Source organism: Octopus sinensis, unplaced genomic scaffold, assembly GCF_006345805.1.
Source record: "Octopus sinensis unplaced genomic scaffold, ASM634580v1 Contig10832, whole genome shotgun sequence".
NCBI classification, from domain to species: domain Eukaryota; kingdom Metazoa; phylum Mollusca; class Cephalopoda; order Octopoda; family Octopodidae; genus Octopus; species Octopus sinensis.
The window spans coordinates 495186-518228 of NW_021832226.1; the positions used below are offsets into that span (position 1 = coordinate 495186).

Consider the following 23043-nt stretch of genomic DNA (forward strand, 5'->3'; position numbering starts at 1 on the left):
ACGTTTGACACTTTCCTCTGTTTCTCACCTCATGTTGAATCGATCGTGTCAACTTGTATAAAGAAAATCAATCTTGTGAAAGCCTTTCTTTCGAACTGTGGGAGAACTTGTCCGCAGGGGTAGAGACCCTTTACAAGCAGTATATCGAGCCAACAATAGGCTATGCATGTGCTGCTGGGCTGTAACCTGGCGGCAACGAACCAACTAAAAATCGAGAAAATCCAAGAAAAATCCATAAACATACTGAAGGACCATACCGACATGAAAATTGTCCATCGAACACTGGAGTCTCTTGTAGAGGCAAGTGGGAGGGATCGTGGAGATGGACCACAAGCATTTACCGTACATACAGAAAGTGTGTGGGGTCACGGTCTGAACATCGTGAAAAGATGGCTAGACTGTTGAGAAGTGTCGGAATCACCTGAACACGTTAGTTAATGGTTAAGACGGTGATTCTGTTTTTGGCTTAAATAATAATAATAATAATAATATTAATCATCCCTACTGAGATTGCAAAATTTTCCAACAATTTTGACAATGTTAAACAAGGATAATGTAACAGAGGTATCTTTTTAATTGATGTGTTGATTGGTGTGTTTTATTGTAATTTTTGATTAGTGTGTTCGTGTATTAAAAACTTCCCCTCGCTCAGCAATAACAAAATAAAAACTAAACAGGAAAGAAGATACTACAAAATCGAAAAAAGACGCATGATTTTAGAATGCGAAATTTACACAGAGAGATTCGAACTGATTATTATTATTATTATATTATTTAAAGACCAATACGGGCAAGCCAGTTAATTATAGTTAATCCGTGATCGCCGATCCAAACGAGGGAGATCCTTCTGAAAGGTTCAATCCTTCCCGCAAGATCGGCCTGAGACGACGGTGTCCCAGGGTCTGAGAAGCTAAGAATCCTTTTTCGGAAGGCATTAAGTGCCTCCTGAGCGTTGCCATATCCGAAGGAATTTCCAACTGACATGGTGGACCCCGTAACGCCACGCTAAGCCCGGAAGGTAAGAGATCCCCATTTCCAACTGTGTATTTGACATTCTTTTCGTCAAGAATCTAAAAAAATTTCTAAATAACATGTTCAATTTGTCAAACAACTTAATTATTTAGTATTTAATTAGCAGCAGAGGATAAGATGGAATGGCAATTCCCACGCAAGATGGCTATTGATATGGCTTGGAAAAGCCATGTCCGTTCCCGATGATCATTTCTCCTCCTGCTTGCCAGATCCCCCAGTTTAATAAGGAATATCTAAATTGTATAAGCCTGATCAAATCTATAATCTGAATGAAACTGCAATTTACAATGCCGTTATCCGGGGGAACAGTTTGGCGATCCGTCAGGCATCTGGCCTTCCCTTCGATTAATCGATATTAATTGATAAAGCTTAGTTTATTCAAAAAAAAAATTTACAATGTTATGCCTTTTCCATTTGAACTTGTATAGAATGTTTTTATTATCGCAAATCAAAAAATAACACTTATTAATTTAATAAAAAGTCATAATAAAAAACAGAAAATTGAATTAAGCAAGCTATGCCTTTTCCTTGTCGGCAATTAGTTTCGTTTTAACACTTTCCTGAAGAGAGAAAACATCGACACTATCAGATGGAAGTTGCACATAACGAACTACAGATCCCCTGATGAAGCAATCCTTTATTCCAATCTATAAATTAAATATTCTATAGGAGTAGGACTAAATGTGGAAATCTAGAGGGCTCCATGACATCTACGTTAATTAGTTTTATGTTAAGAAATTGATCAACACTTTCTATTGTACCGGATATACTACTCTGTTATGGTTCTTTTAATACCTTAAATCATTTTTAACCTCAACTGCGACTTGTTTTCCCACGAGTGACTTGAAGAGTTTATAGAATATCTAATTTTATAGCATACACCACATAACCATTATAAACACAAGATTTTATTTTATAATTATTTATAAAATTTAGAGACGTATATATTTAATATTTCAAAAAATAAAGATAAATAATAATCCGTAAACATATTTTTAGACTTAATGATTTGAGTGATTAAATATTTCAATATTTAAAATTTATTTCAAATTAGAATGAAATCATGTTTGATAAATAAATTCTAATTACCAGATCTTGTGGACTGATTAAAAATGATTTTTAACGTCTTTCTTATTTATAATAAAAATTATATTCATTAATCTTAAGAATGCTGAGTTTTAATTTTTAACTTGTTATTGAGAAAGGTCTCAATCTTAACACTCGGGAGTAACCAAATAGAATTCAAACTACGTCGGGACCACATGATCTGATAAAAATGAAGTTTATAAGTATTTTCGGCATCCTGTCTATGTTGGATTTTTTTATTTCTCTTTCTCTGTTTAAGATTCTTATTATTGTTATAGATTACGTTGGTTAATCCGTTTTCGGCTGTTCTATTTTTTTGTTGGACGCTTTATTTTTCAAAAAACGGATTAATAACATGGAATTTGTAATTAAGCATTACACTTTTATATTCAACAAAGAGAAACTTCAAAAATCTCCTTCCCATCTTCAGTGTACATCTTCTAATGCGTGCAGTCTAGCCCCTTCTGCTGATCTTGATCGGCGAACATTAGAAATGTTATACTTCAAAGTTCTTTTAATAATAGTTGACTACAGAGATTTTCTACATAAATTGTTTTAGTAATTCTTGTATTCGGTCGCCAATCAGTCCCATTTTTTCACACAAGGAATGACATAAACTTTGAGGTGATTTGGCCCTAGCTCGCAATCTTCTCTGATGTGTTAATCAAATAAATTAAAATATTTAAATCATAAACTCAATCCGGAATTATTAATATCGTAATACTTCAAAATGCGCATATATTATATAAATATATTGACGAATTATTTATTTAAAGAAACGATGAACGAAGCCCATAGTCTTAGTAATTGGTCTCTAATGCCACTTTATGACACACATGGTAAAACTGATAAATATTAATGTCAAGAATTCACGTATCATGACGAACAGAAAGATATAGATAGTCAATCTTCAATTTATTTTAATTTCAAATTGATACAGCCATATTTAAATGTATACTCACATGGCGGTAAATGAATTGGGAAATAAAAATTCAGGTTTTGTTGACGAAAAAACATGTATTCTATATTTTTGGGAATGTAACCTTCCTTCAAAAACCGGAAATGATAATTATGTTAAAACTATGGATAATCTTCTTATGTACAGCTTAACTAACATTATGTTAGATTTTTGTTGGAACTTATCAAAAAGCAGGTAATGAATAACATGATTATTGTTTATTGTCAATACCCTAACACGTCAGCACATCTCCCTTCGTTTTATTGGTTACAGCAAGCTCATTCAAAAATAGAAAGAATGTTATTTTTGTTTTTTAATGACTAGGATCAAAAAGAAAATAGTTACTTTATATATAATCTATCCAAAAATAATGACAAGATTGTTGTTTTCGTGTTTAAAATTATTTATAAGGTTTTTTTTGTTAATTTATTTTTATTAAAGTTCGAAATTTCTTCAAAAAGTAAAGTTTTTAAATTCTTTTTCTGAATTATATAATTTTATTGGAAATGCAGAAGAACCAATCATACCACTTCAAATAAGAAAGTTTTGATATTTTGTAGAAAGTAATTTTTAGATTTATCCATTAAACTGTTTGAGTTCTAAATTTTATTTGAAAAATAAAATTCTTTAATAAGTTTTTTATTAAAAAAATCTAATCACATATATAAAATAAAAATTGAAATTTACACATTAAACTCGACTTTAATGATAGGAAAGTAGTTTGCTCAATAACAAAACTTTAGAGATTTTTATCGAAATCCTTTATGTCAGAAATACTATTTATATTTCATAAGATAATAATGTAGTTCGCGCGGAGTCAAATAAGTGTCAAACTAACTTACAATTATATAATTATTAAGATTAAAAAACAATCCCTTCTTAAGTGATAAAATGTATAACCGGATAGGAAAAGCCACTTCCGAATCAAGATTGCTCCAAAATGAGGTCCGTGCTTTTATCCTTCGTTTTTCAACCTATTTTCTACACGACTCATTAACTTTTGGAAATAAAAAAACTACGTTTTTATCCCAAACTGACGATCTGATTATTATTGTAAAGGATATATCTCTTCGTGTTTGTGACCGTGGTTCAGTCAGACGTCAATCGGACGTGAGCTTAGTTATCGATTACCGTGTAGTGTGCCTCTCATAAATCTTAGTTCACATATTTACAGACATGAGATTTAAAAGTGGACTCAAGTTATTCATTGAAGACGTCCCTATTCCATATTCGGATACCCAAAAGATCCTTGGCGTAATTTTCGACTATTTTAGGACGTACTAACCAAGGACCTTTGCAAATAAAATATTTAGGAGACAATTTTAATTACTCATAGACTATATCAAGAAAATATGCAAACAAGTAATGTCGCCAACTGTAAACTATGTTTTTTACATTGAAAATTTATTGTTTACCAGGATCGAGCAAATTGAATATTTCAGGTTGACAAGTGCAAACAAAGTCCATCTTCCCATCTTGTTTCCGAAAAACCGGGTTTAAACAACGGCCAAGTTCATCTACGTTTTCAAAGGAGAATGAAAACCGCCTCAGAGAATGGGTAAACTAGGCAGAGGAACTCAGGTCTGTCATTAAATAAATATACTTCGATTAATTTCTCTGCATACGCAAATTGGATATTTCAGGTTGACAAGTGCAAACAAAGTCCATCTTCCCATTTTTTTCGAAAAACCGGGTTTAAACAACGGCCAAGTTCATTTAAGTTTTCAAAAGAGAATGAAAACCGCCTCAGAGAATGGGTAAACTAGGCAGAGGAACTCAGGTCTGTCATAAAATAAATATACTTTGATTAATTTCTCTGCAGACGGAGTTTTTGCAAGCGAACAGAGCTGTAGGGTTGCTAGAAAAATATTATTAAAATTTGTTTTCAATTAAAATAAAATAATGTTTGATAAATAAATTCGCTTTAGTAGATCATCACTTCTTGTGGACTGACCTAAAAATGATTTTTAACGTTTTTTTTATTTTAACTACAAAATTAGAACGATTTTCATAACACTTCATTAATATTATCATTTATTTCCTTTTTATTAGGCTCTTCAACTATATTCATTTTTTGGCTTAGAAATTGTTATTTAACTATCTTAATTCTATTCGTAACAATTCTGGCATATTCTATCTTCAAAAATTTATTTGAAAATAATTATACTGAATATAAAAATGTTTCATTCTGATTAAATTTTTGTAGATTATAATGAGCTCAACTATTTTGGGGTTTGTTTTATCTGTCGGACTCTTTCTTATACTATATTGGCCAAAACATATATTTTTTGGAACATTTATGATCCAGCTGACCATGTTTCATTATTTAGAATTTGTATGTGGAAATATTGCAAAAGTTCGTGATTTCTCAACCGATTCGTTTCTTTTTGTTTACCGAGATTACTTTTTTGCCATGGGAATAGCAACTTGTGAATATTTTGTTTCAAGCTTCTTGTTTTCTGGTTGTTCATTTTTTGATTTTTCAAGACTTCAAAGAAAGATTTCGATTTTTATCGATTGTGGGAATATTTGTTTGCTTTTTTGCAGATTTAATGAGAAAAGTTTCAATCCTAACACTCGGAAGTTACTATAGTCATGCAGTAGAGGTCAGCCTACGTCGGGACCATGATCTGATAACAAATGGAATTTATAAGTATTTTCGGCATCCTGCTTATGTTGGATTTTTTTATTTTTCTGTTGGGACTCAGGTCCTTAAGATTGTTATTAATGTTTTAGATCACGTTGGTTAATCCTTTTTCAGTTGTTCTATTTTTTTGCTGGACGCTTTATTTTTTTAAGAAACGCATTGATAAGGAGGAAGCTCTTTTACTAACATTTTTTGGATCCAAATATCAGGTATATAAGAATACTACCTGGATTGGAATCCCATTTATTTAGAACAGCTTTGTTTTTGGATTTTAATTGAATTTAACAAAAAGGATTTCTATTCAAATTAAATTAATTTTCTAATTAAGAATTGCGTCTTTATATTCTGTTCGCCAGCGCTGTATTGTCCCCAGTGTGGGGCGCGAAATATTCAAAAAGGGAGACCATATAAATCTTTTTCCCATCTTCTCTGTAAATCCTCTAATAGGTGCAGTCCACTTTTTCTGACGTGTAAATGATTCTTGATCACAAGAGATATTCCTCATCATGGCGCAGGGCAAAACTGCAGTTGATAACTCCGTGGTTCTCGTTTTCAAACCCCCAAGCGCTAATTCCTTGGATATTTTTCTTGTTAGGCTAAAAAGCCTTTTTCTTCAATGTAAAAATTAGCGAATTTTCGAAAACGGAACTAATTAATAAATTCAATTAACAAAGAAAATAATTTATTATTAAAAGGTTTTAGCGTCATTTTAATTAAAAGATCTAAAGTTTACATATTTCATTTAAAGTTAACTGTCTAAAGTTTACATATTTCATCTAAAGTTAACTGTCTAAAGTTTACATATTTCATCTTTCAAAAAATGTTGTATCAGTATAGTCTCAATCCTTAGGTTACCCAAAAAATGACACTGAATACCAAAATCTTGTAAATGTACTACTCCAAAACCCATACAAAGTACAGTAAAACCTCTGGTGCTCGCCACCTCTGTTACTCGCCACCTCTATTGCTCGCCACATATTTTTCAAAAAATTAAAAATTTCTAGTAAATTTTGATAAATATTCTATTGCTCGCCATTTTCTAAATCTCGCCATTAATTTTAAAAAATATTTTTTTTGGTTAAACTATTTTTTATATAAAATATTTCAACCAGGCTGAATTTAACATGCGTAAGTGCTAAGATTGTCTTTTAATGGAAAACGTCGCATTCTTGCGTATATGGAGGAGAACAAAAGTCTCACGATGGACCGTATAGCAGTTGAGCAGTTGATCAGAAACAAGAAATTGATGCATTTACTTCTTTGATCTCTGCAAAGATTCAACAATATAATGCTGAAAACATTTATAACGCTGATGAAACTGGGATTTTTTACAAATCTATCCCTTCAAAAAGTGTTTGTCAGAAGGTTCGACATGGACATAAAATCCTTAAAGAACGGTTTAATTTTTATTTATTTTTTAGATTTTCTTTGTTGCTATGCTCAAATATGACTGGGACAGACAAAAAAATTCCACTTATGATTGGAAAGTTCCAGAAACCTCGCTGCTTTAAAAATTTTAAAGTCGAAAATTTTGTCGATTACTGTCATTCACCAAAAGCATGGATGACAAGTAAAATTTTTAACGAATGGCTTCTAACATAAGATAGGCATCTAAAAAAAACGAAAAATTCTTTTAGTTGTGGATCGATGCCCATCCCATAAACTTTACGCTGATTTACAGTCAATTGAAGTTCTTTCCCTACCTTCGAAGACTACAACAATTCTACAACCAATGAATCAAGGAATCATTAGATCCTTCAAAGACATTTTAATACTTAAATTTGAGTTTATGTTAGAAAAAATTGAAAATGGAGAAAATCCACTGGAAGCTCATAAAAAAATAACTTTAAAAGACGGTCTTCTTTTTACATATTTTGCCTGGAAAAAAGTAACAACCAAAAACAATTACAAATTGTTTCGGACATTCAAAATGGATCGAATGTGAAAATCAATTCGAAAGACCAACTGTTGAAATTGATAATTATGATCAAATTGTAAATATCTTGAAAATATTGGACCCGGTGGATAAAGATGATTTTATTAATCATGAATTTACCGAAATAGATGAAATTGAAGATTACCTTAATATTGCTGGAGATTCTTTTCCACACAAATATGACGATGAAGATACTCATAATGACGAATCTCATGTGACTTCAGAAGAGGCTTTGAAAATGTTGAAAAGAATAAGTCATTCTTTTATCAAAATGAAAATTTTGATATAATTCGTTGGAACTAATCGAAACCGTTATTAAAAATATGGCTGAATTAAAAAAAATTATTAAAGATTTTTTTAGTTAATTTTTTCCTTTTAATTTCTTTCGATTCTCTTTGTTTCTTTGCTCAAATATGACTTGGAAGGCTCACTTATGATCGGAAAGTATCGAAAACGGAGATGTTTTCAAAATTTCAATGTCAACAATTTATTGATTATTTCTATTGCTCGCCAATTCTATTGCTCGCCATTTTTTTTCTTCGGTCCCGAAAATGGCGAGCACCAGAGGTTTTACTGTACTTCTAAATCCAAAAAATACAAGCCTATAAAGAAGTGAATCAATTTAGGATAATTGATTATCGGTATTTTTAATTCCTAATTCACAGTCTTTATTTAAAGGACGATAATAACCAAAAACACAAATTAGTTATCTGCTTGGAAAATGAAATGGAGATGAAGACACTGACATTCGGTATTAACAAGAATGTTACTAGGGAATACTAAACGCTCTTGCGCCTTGCATGCGTACTGAACATGCAAATAAAGCGAGCTTTTACCCTTTCGCGCTATGGTAGATTTCTGTTCCACCTGAGCTCACCTTTGGACATCTGCGTTATTGTTTAGCAGATGTACCGTCCCAGCCAAACTCCCCAAATGACACTGTTTTCAGATCCGATCGACCCCGAACGGGCCTTACACTGCAAACTTTCCCATTAAGGAAGCACGGTATTACTGAATTAGTAGGAAGACGACTGAGGAAGTGGTCTTACATTGTCGCTGCGGAACAGCTCCCACCTATTACTATATCCCCAATGTCCTCCTACAATGCCAATCTAGAGTCCAAGCTCAACAGGGTCTTCTTTCCCCGCTGATTGTCACGGGCCCGTTATTCCGTCTGTAGTTTTGCTAGAGTGCTGATAGGGACAGTGGGAATCTTGTTAATCTATTCATGCGCGTCATCAATTAAATTACGAGGCATTTGGCTATCTTAAAAGAGTCATAGTTACTCCCGCCGTTTACCCGTGCTTAAGTGAATCTCTTCACGCTGACATTCAGGGCACTGGGCAGAAATCACACTGCGTTAAAACCGTTTACGGCTATCGCACTGCTTTGTTGTTATTACACAGTCAGATTCCCATTCTCCGTGCCAGTTTTACTTTGGTTGTTCATTGTCCTACCACTCAATGCTCAACAACCACTTACGCAGCAATCAAACGAACAGCAGTAAAGACTCAACCCATAGAGCCAATCCTTCTACCAAAGGTACAGATCTAGTTTGCCGACTTTCCTTACCAGTGTTTATCTATTGACCAGAGGCTGCTAACCTTGGAGACCTGCTGCAGTTATTGTACGGCCAAGTTACTGTTAAACTGTAACGTCGGGTGTACACTGGACGCAACAAAAACTGCAATGCTCTGCGGATATGATCAACAACTTCTCTTTCGCTGGCTAAATCATTTCACGAGAAACCGACCCTTTAGAAGAAAAAATAACTCTTCCCAGAACACCTGCCGTCCTAGACTGTTACAACAGCGTCGCCGTATAAACAGCCTTCTTAGGTTCGGGAATATTAACCCCAATCCTGTTCGCACACAGGCTACACTATCCATTTCAAATGACTTGACAACGTGCTTAAGACCAACTAACTCATGTACAACTCATGTTCACATAAAACCCTTCTCAACATAGGCCCTCAAAGTTCTCATTTGAGTAATTGCTACTACCACCAAGATCTGCACTAGCGAACAGCTCTACCAGCATTCACATGCTTAGCTTCCATGCTACCGCCACGTCTCTCCTACTCGTCGTAGCCTATCTTTTCTCACTAGCCAATGCTAGTCAAACTGCCACAACGGCCTAGTATAGGTCATTTTCAAGGCCAGTTAATTCGACAGGTGAGTTATTACACACTCCTTAGAGGATTCCGACTTCTATGGTCACCTTCCAGTTGTCATAATCAACTGACACTTTTCATGGTATCCTGTGTGCGTCTAGTCAGGCACCTTAACTAGACGTTTGGTTCATCCCACAGCGCCAGTCATGATTACCATAATTGGCCCACTTGGTACTCTAATTCTATATGTGCCTCCAATCAAGTGAGCCACATATCTCACGTGTTTAAAGTTTGAGAATAGTATGCACCCAATCTGAGCACAGATCTCTAATCATTCGCTTTAACATATGAAACTTTTTACGAACACCAGCTATCCTGAGAGAAATTTCGGAGAGAACCAGCTACTAGATGGCTCGATTAGTATTTCGCCCCTATACCCAGCTTCGACAATCGATTTGCACGTCAGAACCGCGATAGACATCCACCAGTGTTTCCACTGGCTTCATCTTAACCAGGTATAGTTCGCCATCTTTCGGGTCTTAATGCATTAGCTAACACTCCCTAATAAACCCTAGTTACAATTAGGAGTGTACGTTGCAGGTTTAACACCTTCACATCCAGTTACTTTCATTACGCCGCATGGAATAACTCCATTAGACTTGCTAATACAGTAATCTCCTTGGTCCGTGTTTCAAGACGGGTCAGATAGAACACCCATGCATGTTAATCATCCAAAAGCTTATTCTCAGTACTCACCAACAAGCTGCTAGAATCATTACCCTAACAATAAACAGCATACACAGCCATCAAAAGGGCACATTAAAACTAGCAACCAGTTAGAACACTCATTACAGCTGCTTTGCGTCCCAACTGTAACGCAAAGCGTCAAGGCTCTATCCGCTTCCTTCTAAGCGGTTTCATGCACTTTTAACCCTTTTCTCAAAGTTCTTTTCAACTTTCCCTCACGGTACTTGTTCGCTATCGAACTCGTGCATTTATTTAGTCTTAAGTGAAGTTTTCCACCCACTTTAGCTTGCACTCACAAGCAAGCCGATTCTAACGATGCTTGCAGGGATACGTACACAGTTATTACAGGCCTTTCACCTTCTCTGGGAAGTCCAGTTCGATAGAACTTGATACCGTATACATTTCCTAATAACACCGCAAACGCCACAGTTCGTAGTTTAACTACGATTCAGCGATGAAATATTCCCAATTCATCCGCCATTACTATAGTTCAGGCTGTAAATAACAGGAACAACCATCCCACACGGTATCCAAGCACACAAATAAAAAGGACTACCACCTGTTTGAGTCTATTAATGATATGCTTCACACTGATCCTTCTTAATAGTCGAACAACTACAGTAATGACGTTTGACATCTCAGTTAGGATATTTGATACCAACAAGGTGTAGAATCGAACAACTAGTAAGTACGTCTGACTCTCGTTCGTTATCGGAATAAACCAGACAAATCACTCCACCAACCAACAACGGCCATGCACCACTACCCACGAAACCAACAACGGCCAGTATCAAGAAAAAGCTATCAGTCTGTAAATCCAATTAGAAAAAAATAAAATAGTCATTTAAATGAAATGAGAATAGTGACCATTCTTTTCTATTGAAATAGCATTAATTCAGAATTATAAAAGGAATGAGCGTGTATTCAGAGTATGGTGAAAGTATATGAACAGAAATGGACTGACAAAAATGCCCCTCAACAAGGCTTTTAAAATTAAAAAAATGCCTGTAAGAAATGTCCAGGATGAAAAAATGGGGTCGAATATTCAAAAACTGACTTGTAATTTATTAAATGGAGATAAGAGAACCACAATCTGATTAGTCGACTTAGCAAAGGAGAAAGCAAGTACACATTTATTAGACAGCAATCTATAAATAAAAGAGTCCTCGATTAAATGAGAGGTGAATGTCATCGAGCAAATACTTCCCAGTCAGACTGGCCAGTTTATGAGCATACAAGCAGACGGAGGGGACAGTGGATTGCTGACAAAAAACAAACTGGAAAGACAGCATACGTCTGAGTAAGTCCGAACGACAAATACTGACACAAATCAGGGGACAAAACGTCCTCATTCACCAACACTTTATAGTAAGTCAACATCCCACCAGACTGTTCCCCAAAATCACAGGAAGACATTTAATAGTCAAATCTGGCATGACTCACAACACTGACCGATTACACCGCGTCACCACCGAGTCGACGACAGTTCCCACCAACCGGGACTTGACGGGGTACACCAAATTACTCACTCGCTTGTTGACTACGATGAAGGACAGTCTGGGGGGACAGTCCCGGCCTGTTGGGCACCACAGGAGATGGCCTCCCTCACTTGCGACACTTTCACCGACAGAACTTGTTCCAAAATTTCATCCCCGATTCCGTCACGGAAAATGACCACGGTGGAAGGGAGACGACCATTGACGGACTGCCAGGTACGGAGAAAGTCTGTCCTCTTAAATGACACACTCACTCAACACATGTCTGAATGCATGTTCGTCTATTTCCTTCCCAGTCTCGACAAACTCGACTTGGTTATGAAAGAGTGGGACTTTATGACCAAAGACAGACCCAAGTGAGGAGACAACAGCAGTGACACTCGGCAAGGACACGGCGTAGTGGTGGAAGGTGTCCATCCCCACCAACATGCAGTCCCCCTTCATCCCCCAGGCCACACTGGGGGGAAATGTGACAGGTGTGTGGAGACGACCACATTTAGCCAATACTTGTCGGGCGAGTGACTGCATGGAGAGATCCCCACTGAGCACTCTCCGAATAGTCCTTAGTCTGATCACTTGGCTGTTGACTGACCATCCCACCAATGAGTACCTCCCAGAGCTACACAGGTCTCCCATTTGACTTGACAGTACCCCCGGTCACTGAACTTGGGGAATACACACATGAGGATATCCGCGTAGGGACTGTCCTGCAGAGCACTCACATACTCCCCGATGGACACTCCGTCCACCCCGACCCTTAATTGGACATATCAAACATACAAGGACACTCTTTCGAGAACACACCCAAACTAAGTCCCCACATATTCACGGAGTTTGTCCATGAAGGTGAATATTGACTCGGCATGACTATCGGGGTATATTAACACATAGTGGAGAGGGGCACGTCCAGAGGAGTACTGCCATATCAACAGTTCCTTACAGTCCGCGGAGTCACACTCAGTCGTCGGCCCTTCACTACAATCGGCTTGGCTACTACTAGACTCCATTCCCTGAATACGTGCTGGAGATGTCGGCGGTGGAATGAGTTGAGGTATTCCAACCAGGATCCCTCACCCCTCCCTCTATGTTTGGCGGATGCCACCAAATAATAGCCCTCTTCCCCGTCCCGAATGCCCAAGGCCACTCCACTCCTACAGTCATCACATCAACACAACCCAGAGGAGTCGTAGAACTCGTTTCCACAACACAACAGTCCTGCTTCTTTCAAATGTCTACAATAAGTCACCGTTTAAGGAGAAGGGAGAGCAAGTACATTGTGAGAGGACTCCGATGGGGCACGGACTCCCCCGACAACATTCCCCCCTTCATCTAAGTATGTCAGCAAGTGATTACTCGCAACTCCCCCTCCCTTGAGAAGATATAGTTGAATCCGTCGTAAATATTGCATGAAATCGGGGCAAAGTCAGTGGACGGACCGACTTGGTAGGAATACAGTTTCCATTGGCCGATGGGGGAGACCATGAGACAGTTGGTCCACAGAAGAACAGACCTGCCCTTTTCGCCTGATGAATTGGGGTAACTGATCAGTAGGGCAACCAAAAATTGCACTTTTTAATAAAAAAAATTGCAAAAATGAATTTTAAAAATTGTAAAAAATTGCAAAAATAATTTTTTTTAATTGTAAACATTACATTATGCAAAAAATTAACGAAATTATTTATTGTAATAGGAAATCAAATATTCCTGAACATTTTCAGGTTTAAAGTTCCTCTCTTTACTAAGAATTTTCGTCAAAGAGATATTGCCCTTTCGATAGATGCTGAACTTGCGCTACATTTTCTGAGATGTGAATAACTTCTGGCGATAGATTCTTATTTGAGAATTCAAGAATACTTAGTATTCCTGATTTCTCAAGCTTTTTTGATATATAGGATTTTATGTCGCATGGATCTGATGTAAAGTCTAGGGTGTTTGATCACCATAAGCTGTTGCAATGGAGTAATCAAGCAATTCAGTATTTGAAATCATTTCAATTAATCCCAAATAATTTGAACTGATTTGGGTTAAGCTTGGAAACAACGTAGGATTATTCACTGATTTTTTCACTGCATCAACAAAAAATTTTGTGTCACACCGTACAACAGTTGAGCAATTGGAGCAAAATAAATTCCCTTCACTGTCAATAACAAACTCGGGGAATTTCTTTGCATAAAATGAAATTTTCTGTGACACTGTCCTTTTACCCATTACAACAAACAACTAAAACACGTTTTAATAATCTTTTACTTATAATTATATTATTTTTTAATAAAAAAATTTTTTTTTTAATTTAAAAAAATTGTAAAATGACTACAAAAATTGCAAAAAATTGCAAATTTAATCGAATAAAAATATAATTAATGTCTATTCATTACTTTATTATTTATCGAATTTTAATTAAATTATATTTAATTGCAAAAAATTGCAATTGGTTGCCCTACTGATCAGTATTCGGTGGCTACCATCAGCTAAAAACGCGCTCTTTAAAAGTACTAAGGGCAGGCAAAAAACAAACAAATCACAAAACTAAGAAGAACCCTTTGACAAAAAATATTGATAAGTTTGTAGGAAATTTCCACCACAGGTATACAGCCGGTCGATGACCTGGACAACAGGGACGGCCAAAACGTGTGCAATAGTCTACACTAAACAAGCCCGACCAACGTCGACATGTTGTCTTATCCGACACAACTCAATAGACTCGTCATCAGAAATAGGAGAGTGGACTAGAATAAGCCAAATAACCAACATTTCAATGTGCTGTCCAACGATGTCCTGGCAGTGTACATTTCCGATGGACTGGACTAAACATTAAGCAAGAGAACAACGATTGAGGAACTTAAATACATCTTCCACTCCATGGGGATATTATAAGAGAATATGCGGGGACAAATCACGTGAAGAAAACGGTGTCGCATGGACTGTGCGGAGTGGGGGGTGACCTGCATTACACAACCAACACACCTTGTCTCTCACCATGTCCCTCCACACCTTCTGACCCCTCATCCGCCCAACCAGTCTGTTCTTGTAGATGTGGATTATTAGTCGGTAGTCGTGACTGGTGGAGTAGGCCAGTCGACTGACATGTGACAACACACTACCCTTTGGCCACCCTTTCTCTCCCCGGACAGTTCACCAGTCTGCTCAGTCACTCACTACTCTCACCGAAAGTCCTCCAAATCAAGCACTTGGTCTGTTCGAATGCATTCGGTGATGTAATCAGTCGAGATGGTCTCCGAGTTGGCATGGAAGGGGCAGTTGGGGAGGTCGAGTCTGATGGAGTCGGGCAGTGAATTGGACACCAACTCCCCTCCATATGTCTCAATTAGTGCCCGCACGTGTGCCTTCTCTGGACATGGCCGCATGCAAAATCGCATTGGCACTCCGTTAACCACAAAAAGAACTTCATTGATGTAGTCGTCCATTATAAGATTGTTTATTTATTTAATAAATATTATTTAAATATTAGTTTAGTGATGGATTAATACAATAATTCTGACATTGAATTCCCCCAACACAAAGTGAAGCCATCAACAAATCTCTGCAGGTCTGTTCCTCCATTGACTCTGATCTGGCCAGCATTACCACCCGCTTCAATACCAACAGAAACGACGTGAGCAGTAGTCATTGACTTATAGTTTGCCACATGGCTGACTGGCTATATCTCTGCAATGGACGACCAGATGGTGGCCCATTCCCTTGTCATGACCGAATTAATGAATGTACACAATCTAATCATTCCAGTCTATGACAGTCGTCATGGCCGATACCCACTCCCTCAGACTGGACGAAATGAACACGCTCGCTCTCTCACTTTTATAGTCACAGTAGAAAACAATTAGTTCGTGTGGTTGACCAGTTGGATATATTTCTAACAAATAATTATATAAATATGAGTAATTATTCCAAGACCACTCCATGTGCTGTGTGTTGATCATCCACCAATAGAAATGTCGAGCCAGTCCGGAATGCCTCGAAGTGGTTCAATTTGAAGAGACAGACATTCCCCTCGACAGACTAAACTAGCCATCCAGGGAATACAGCCACGACGGCGTAGTCACTCGAATCCCCTCCATATGCACGGTCGTCATGTCCCCACACTTAATGGAAGGACAGTCAATGTACGACACCCTCCCCCAAAAACTCCGCGAATTCAACATCCCCGAAGGATTCCCCATTGACCCTGCCACTGAGGACAGAACACTCACCGCCCGTGGAATAAACGTGTCGGAACACACCAAAGCCACGGAAACGCAGGATTTCACCGCGGTGAGAGTATTGCAGGGCACTTTCCACCGGTTGAGACTGTCGACCACGACGGAGTGAAATATCCCTCAATAAAAAGAAAAGGAAATATCCACGTAAGTCACGTTTATATTAGATGTCTAATGTATCTTTGGAGTACTTGAACTCGCTCGGAGTCGATATCAAAGGCAAACACCCTGCTCGGGAAAACTAATTTGGACATGTTGGATCGATTTTGTAACTATGTAATCCCGAGTGGTCACAGACGACTTTGATGTTGGTTTTGATTGTGCTGATGCAAGGTATCTGCAGCCTCCTTGTACACAGACATTGTTCTCCACAAGCTGTCGACAACTTTTGAATAATATACGTCGTTTAAATAATCAATTTTATCGAATAATGCCTTGTGAACTACCCCGGGACATATCTGCAGTTATTTAATGCCACAATTGCTGTCTCATGTGGAGACCTCTGTTTCATTTCTTCTGAAGTGAGTATAGGCAAGAAAGCCCTATCAATCAATAGAAAAGCAGATTTGAAGTACGCAGTGTTATAAGCAGATGTTCAATCTTGACAAGTTTAACTGATATTATTCAATACTCACACGCTCTCTATGCTACAAACACCCACAATCACCAAAACTGTGCTCCTCCTATTCAATTCCGTGTTCCTCCTTCTTGGAGTGGTCCTCCTGTCTTCCGGAATTTGGTTTTTGGCAGATCCCCGTCATTTTCTGACTACTTTCGGCGCGGACGAAATACTCGTGACCTACAAATCCGACCCCTCCCTCGAAGACCTCAAAATGCTGTACACCCAATTCGCCTACGTCCTCATATCCGTGGGCCTCTTCATCACCGGAGTCTGTCTATTTGGCATCCTGGGGACACTCAAAGGCAACCGAGTGATCCTCCTCGTCTATTCGTTATTGCTGTTTGTCATTTTGATGTTTGTGGTCATCTCCACTATCCTCCTGGCCGTCTACGAGACCGAGGTGGTGGCTCAAATCAAACACTTTCTTCAAAATAGTCTCCAAGAACGCTACACGGGGGACTCCTCTCACTTTTTCACCAAGGCCTGGAACTTTTTACAGTCCAATTTAGAATGTTGTGGAGTAATGAACTACACTGACTTTAACCAAACTACAAACTGGACTGTCCGGTACTCCCCTCTCGCCATTTTGCCTGCGAGTTGTTGTTCCACGGAGGACAAGACCCTCCTTGCTGAATGCACCGAAAACCACAATTTGTACTCGGATGTGTCCAATGCTAATGTGGGATGTCTTGGGAAGTTGTTGAATTTGATCAAAAAATATGGAGGGGTCACTCTTGGGACAATCATAGCCATTTGTTGTGGACTGATCATCATGATGCTCTCCGCCTCCTATCTAACCATTAAAGCTTATTATAAAATTGAAGTATAAATAACTTTTACTGACTCTAATCAATGTTATTCTCACTATGCTTTCTACTGGTGTTCCACGTGCTTGGATTGTACAACTAGGGTACAAAGATCCCTACTTTTTGTTTTTGTAGGGAAATTAAATTGATTGTTGTGAGGGGGGATTATGGAAGGGGCAGATGCCTACGAGAGGATTAGACATGGGGCCCGTCTTGTTCAGATTTATACTGCTCTGGTATACTCCGGTCCTCCTGTCATTGAGACTATTTATTGGATGTCTATTAACGTTATATAGAGTTTTTATACAACTAGATCGGATGGTTTCAGTAGTATTGAACAGGCTATTGCCATCGATCTCAATTGACTTTTGTAAACTCGCGTCATCTAAATCATTAACACACCCTATAGTGCAGGGTTGTCAAACATGCATTCTATTTTATATTGTATTCTATTCTAATCTATTCGTGGAAAAAGTAGATAATCCCACATGCCTTTCTTGCGAGAAATCGAACAAACGGAAACGTGGAATTAATTGCTCGACCTGTGGGAATTTTTTCAATCTTTCTTGTATTTCCCCGTTAGGATTCCGAAAGCAGTCAGGTTACTTGCTGCGGAGAGTCTTGTCGGAGTGAGGGGTGTCGTAATTGTGACAATCGACGCAGACGGGACACTCACATGTCTGTCATTCTCTATATTTGTAGTACGACACGACAGTTAACATTATTTTTAAAACACTCCTCTCTCATATATATTAATCACACCAGTCATCCACCTCGGTCATGTCATCTACAATACAACAGTGGAATAACCAGTCCTGGGTTTGAGGAGTATTCTTCTTTGTATTCTGAGACTGTCCTACACATCACCACACTAACACTCACATTGGCTCGACTCAGTCCACCACGGGGGGGTTGAATCCTCCAACCATCCACGCACGGCGAAGGGGAAGGACGAGACAGGACAGGAGCAAGTCCGTCTGTGTCGATGGGGGACGACTAGACATCAGTCGACCAGTCACCTGAGCAAAGTCGCAGGCAGTGACCTCGAAATCTGAGGAGATGGTCGAGATGACTTTGTTGGCCTCGGATAGACTGACATCGAGGAGAGACACGTCATTGATAGAGATCAGTCTCATGTCCTTCCGGAGTCGTCCATCTCTGCCAATTACGCCGTGGTCGTCGATGTGGTCAATAAATATGCCCTCGTCCATTCCCTTGGCCACCCTCACTCCCACATGCTCGTCTCCACTCATCTGGAGACGAAAATTCTAAAATAAGCAAAGAATGGGACCATATATCCGCGGGGGATGGGGTCTTCGCTGACTACCAAAGACACAGCCTCGTTCTCCCCAAACAACTGGAATATCTCAGTCCGTGACAGATCGCAGGCCTTTAACCCGTTGATCTATCAATAAACAGGGGGGAGCACCAGCAATATCCTCTGACCAGCGCGGAGATGGGTGTGAATGTCGGCCGTGACTATGAAGGGACCCCCGTCAGTGTTGGAAAATGGGAGTGCAATAATGTCACGACCCCCGTGGACAGTTATGCCAAAACCGTGAGTGTCATCTCTGCGCAAATCAACCCTCTGAGAGTGAGGGAGGAGTGTGACCTTGAGAGGGTAGTGGGAGATGAGTCCTGCCTTTGTGACCAAATCAAGAAGGCCGGTGGAGGAGTAGTGAGGGAGTGACCCCCTGTGGACGACAAAGTGATATTGAGGGGCAGATGTGAGGACTTTGACAGCCTGTTGATGGAGAAGACCTTGCATGACAATTCCATTAACATTGAGTAGTTTATCCCCCACTTGGAGTGTGTGGTGATGTAGGGGAATGGATTGAACAAATATTCCCTGGAGGTATGGAGGAGGAGTACCCTATCATCCCCGACGTAGGGATCCGAGTCGACTCCCCCTGCAATGGCCATTCCGTGAGTGGAGGGGAGAGTGAAGTGGAGGAGAGGTGAGGGAGAGTGGGGGGAGTGTTGTGGAAGGAAGACGGAAGTGAGGACAGGGGACTGTGTGGAGTGGTCATAGTCAGTTTGGAAGACAACCATCGGGCGAGTCTGCATGTCGGACAGTCTGAGGGACTTGAGGGGACAGTGTGTGAGGGAAGTGGGCAGATTACGGAGTCTGCTGTGTGAGTGAGGATAACCTGTTCCCGGATATGTCGAGTACAGCCAGATGAGGGAGATTGCACACATGATTGGGAAGACTGTCGATTTGGTTGTCGCACAAATTGAGAATGGAGAGAGAGGTGGCGGAGAAGAGGGAGTGTGGGACATCAGTGATGTCATTCCTGCCCAAATGGAGTATTCGGAGACAGGGGAGTGTGCCCAGTGAGGGGGGAATTGTCTACTATGAGTAAACAAATCACCTGGATATGGTTGTTGGCCACATACAACTCAGCAAGATTAGAACAGTTGGCAATAGAGTGAGGTAGTGATTGTAGAGAGTTGTCATTCAAGTAAAGAGTGACTAATTGATCGAGTCGGCCTACCACTCACATTCACTCACAACCCATCGAGTGAGGCAGTCCACTCAGTTTGTTGAAGGACAAATCCAATTCTTTCAGACTCCCCAACTCCCCAATCGAGTCCGGCAGTGTCTCCAATAAGTTATCCCCCAATTCGAGAGTCTCCAATCCACACAACCTCCCAATCGACTACAAATAGACCACACAGTACTTCAGGCAGTCTCCTCAGACAGTTCTTCTCTGCCCACAGTGTGTGCAGTTTATGACACTCTCCAATCGACTCAGACTGCCACTCACCCTCAACCCATACCAGACACTGCAGAGTAGTCGTACTCCCACAGTCCAACAACTCCAAGTTCACCAGACACCCCAACGACGTCGGAAGTTCGGAGATTGGGTTAGACCGTATTTCCAACGACATCAAATTGACCAGCCCACCAATACTCTTCGGGATGTGGGTTACATAACAAAAGCTGAGATCCAGACAGTTCAGATTGGTTAAATGGCAAATGCACGTCGGGAATCTACTCTCACTTGATTATTTTACGTGGAGAATAAATTATTTGCTATTTTCAGAATCCGAAGATTCCTACACTCCTCCAATCTCCCCGGCAGGTCCTCCAAACCTATTCCATTACTCACTCCACCTACCATTCTTCGACAGATTCAGTTCCACCAGCAGTTCTAGTCGCATCACTCCACGGGGAAGCACGTAAATTCGGTTGTCGTACAACGACAGTCGCTTCAGCTTGCTCAGTTCAAACAACACTTCCGGGATCTCGTAAATGTCGTTCGATTCCAGGTCCAGTTCTTCCAAATTCTTCATTTTTTTGATTTGCCGAGGAATCTCCCTCAGTTTTGAACTGCATTTCGAGAATGTCGATATTTGCAAGCTTTGTCTCCCAAACGGTGCACAAAAGGTACTCATTCTTTTCAATTTATTTACATTTTCTTTTCCTCTATTTAAGTACACTTTAATTACCGGCCATTCTTATTGACTAATATATCCATTCTGGCGGAAATATTTACATTTTTAATTAGGAGGCACTCAATCAATTGCCATTGTTCAGTCAGTCTTTTCAATATCAAACGACGTGGAAATGCTACAAGAATTGCTACAAGATAACGCCTCAGTGGCTAAAGATACTTCAATGAGAGGAAACACGTAGTCTTTAGGATCCCAGGGTGTGTATCACGCACTTTCTCAAATACGACAACGTTTTTTGGGATACACACGACCCAAGGTGTTGTGGATCTTAGTAAGAATGCACATACTTAAGTGTACTCAGTCCACGTCCTACTGCCTGAGAGACATGTACAATCTCCTCTTATTGCTTGCCAACACCCGGACATGATTCTTTCTGAGTAGCACTTTTCCTACTTGGCTCGAATTCGATCAGGCTAACGTAGTAGTTTAGCAATGAGATGGCGTAAGGGATGAAATCAGTTTTGAGAGTTTTACATAACATTGCTGCCCTACTACGCACACCCTTCACCATACACTTTCTCGTTTCGGGTGTGATTGATGAGGCTGGGCTCTCAACCACACCAAGATACTTATACCCTTGGTGTTCCTCCAAGACTTTGACTAGGTCACCGCACACAGGGATGTTAGTCACCGACTTGTTCTAGTTGAGCTCCAGACCCACAACCTTCATAAACCCTTCCAAGGCTTTGCCCATTGAGTGGAGGATCTCTGAAGACCGGACGAACAGTTTAATGTAGTCTATTTTGCATGAAATTTTTATTTTTTATTTATTTTTTTTAAAAAACAACAAAAAAAAACTAGCTATTATGAACTGGCTCGCAGGATTGAAAGACAATTCCCGCGTAAAACAGCCAGCGAGATCCTCTGAATGAGGAATATAAATTCCCTCGGATCTCTGGAGCGGTGGGTGCACAAGCGGCCAAGTTTCTTGAGATGGGCAAGCGTCTTGGCCCCAAAAACACAGGAGGTTTCGACAGCAATTGCCCAAAAGCAAAATCGATCGAGTAAATCAACATACACCCCTCGACATTAAAATCCGAACACTTAATTTTTAGCAAATTTTTAATCATTTTTAATAAAAGAATTTATTTGAGCTTCTTTATTTGTATTATTTTAACTATTTATATATTTAAATATATATTCAAACATATAATTTTAAAGAATAAAGCAAAAAACGGAAATTTCATGACAAAAAAAACCGAACAAAATTTAATTAGTAGCTTGAATGCCTTCCTTTTCTGTTGTAAACTTCCAAACTACGATTTTTCATTGAGCTAACAAGTTTTCTGATGACTTCCATTGGGATATTTTCCCAAATTTCCGATATTTTTCGCTTTAGATCAATTTTTGTACTTGTTCTGCTTTCTGACGTATCACTTGAAAGAACGTTTTTAATGTGAGCCCAAATGTGTTCGATTGGGTTCATGTCAGGTGACTGAGGTGGCCAGTCGAGCAAATTAATATTTTGAGACGACATATATTCTTTAGTTGCCTTAGATGTGTGGCAAGGCGCATTATCTTGTTGGAATATATAGTCGCTCAATCCCATTTTATTCGCTGAATCTTCAAGATTATTTGCCAGAATATTAATATATCCCCAGAGTTCATTTTTCCATCAATAAAAACTAATTTCCCCATTCCAAAATACGAAAAACAGCCCCAAACAAGAACTTTCCCTCCACCAAACTTAAAACTAGGTATTATCTTCGCATATCTCAATTTATTTCCTTTTTTTCTGTATGATACATTCGTCTTGAATGGGAAAAAAGTTCAAAACTACATTCGTCGGAGAAAATAACTTTCCTCCATCCGCTGTCGGAAATTGCAAGAAATTTTTTAGATATTCCATATCTGAGAGCAATATTTTTTGAACTTAGAAATGGTCGTTTCTTTACAACTCGTCCATACAAACCTTTTGAGTTTAGAA

The 23043-nt window shown here is 39.0% G+C and overlaps 2 protein-coding genes across 2 annotated transcripts; one reads left to right on the top strand and one right to left on the bottom strand.

Moving 5' to 3' along the window:
* The first annotated feature begins 16873 nt into the window (after positions 1–16873).
* LOC115228612 (tetraspanin-1-like) lies at positions 16874–17680 on the top strand. The gene has a single exon (XM_029799169.1). It carries the CDS (start codon positions 16874–16876, stop codon positions 17678–17680), a length of 807 nt encoding a protein of 268 aa, XP_029655029.1.
* Positions 17681–20161: 2481 nt separating this feature from the next.
* On the bottom strand, positions 20162–21056 carry LOC115228613 (plant intracellular Ras-group-related LRR protein 9-like). Its single transcript, XM_029799170.1, has 2 exons — positions 20805–21056; positions 20162–20317 (listed from the first exon to the last, which is right to left on the bottom strand). The coding sequence occupies exons 1-2, from the start codon at positions 21054–21056 to the stop codon at positions 20162–20164; spliced, it is 408 nt and encodes a 135-aa protein (XP_029655030.1).
* Positions 21057–23043: the final 1987 nt, after the last annotated feature.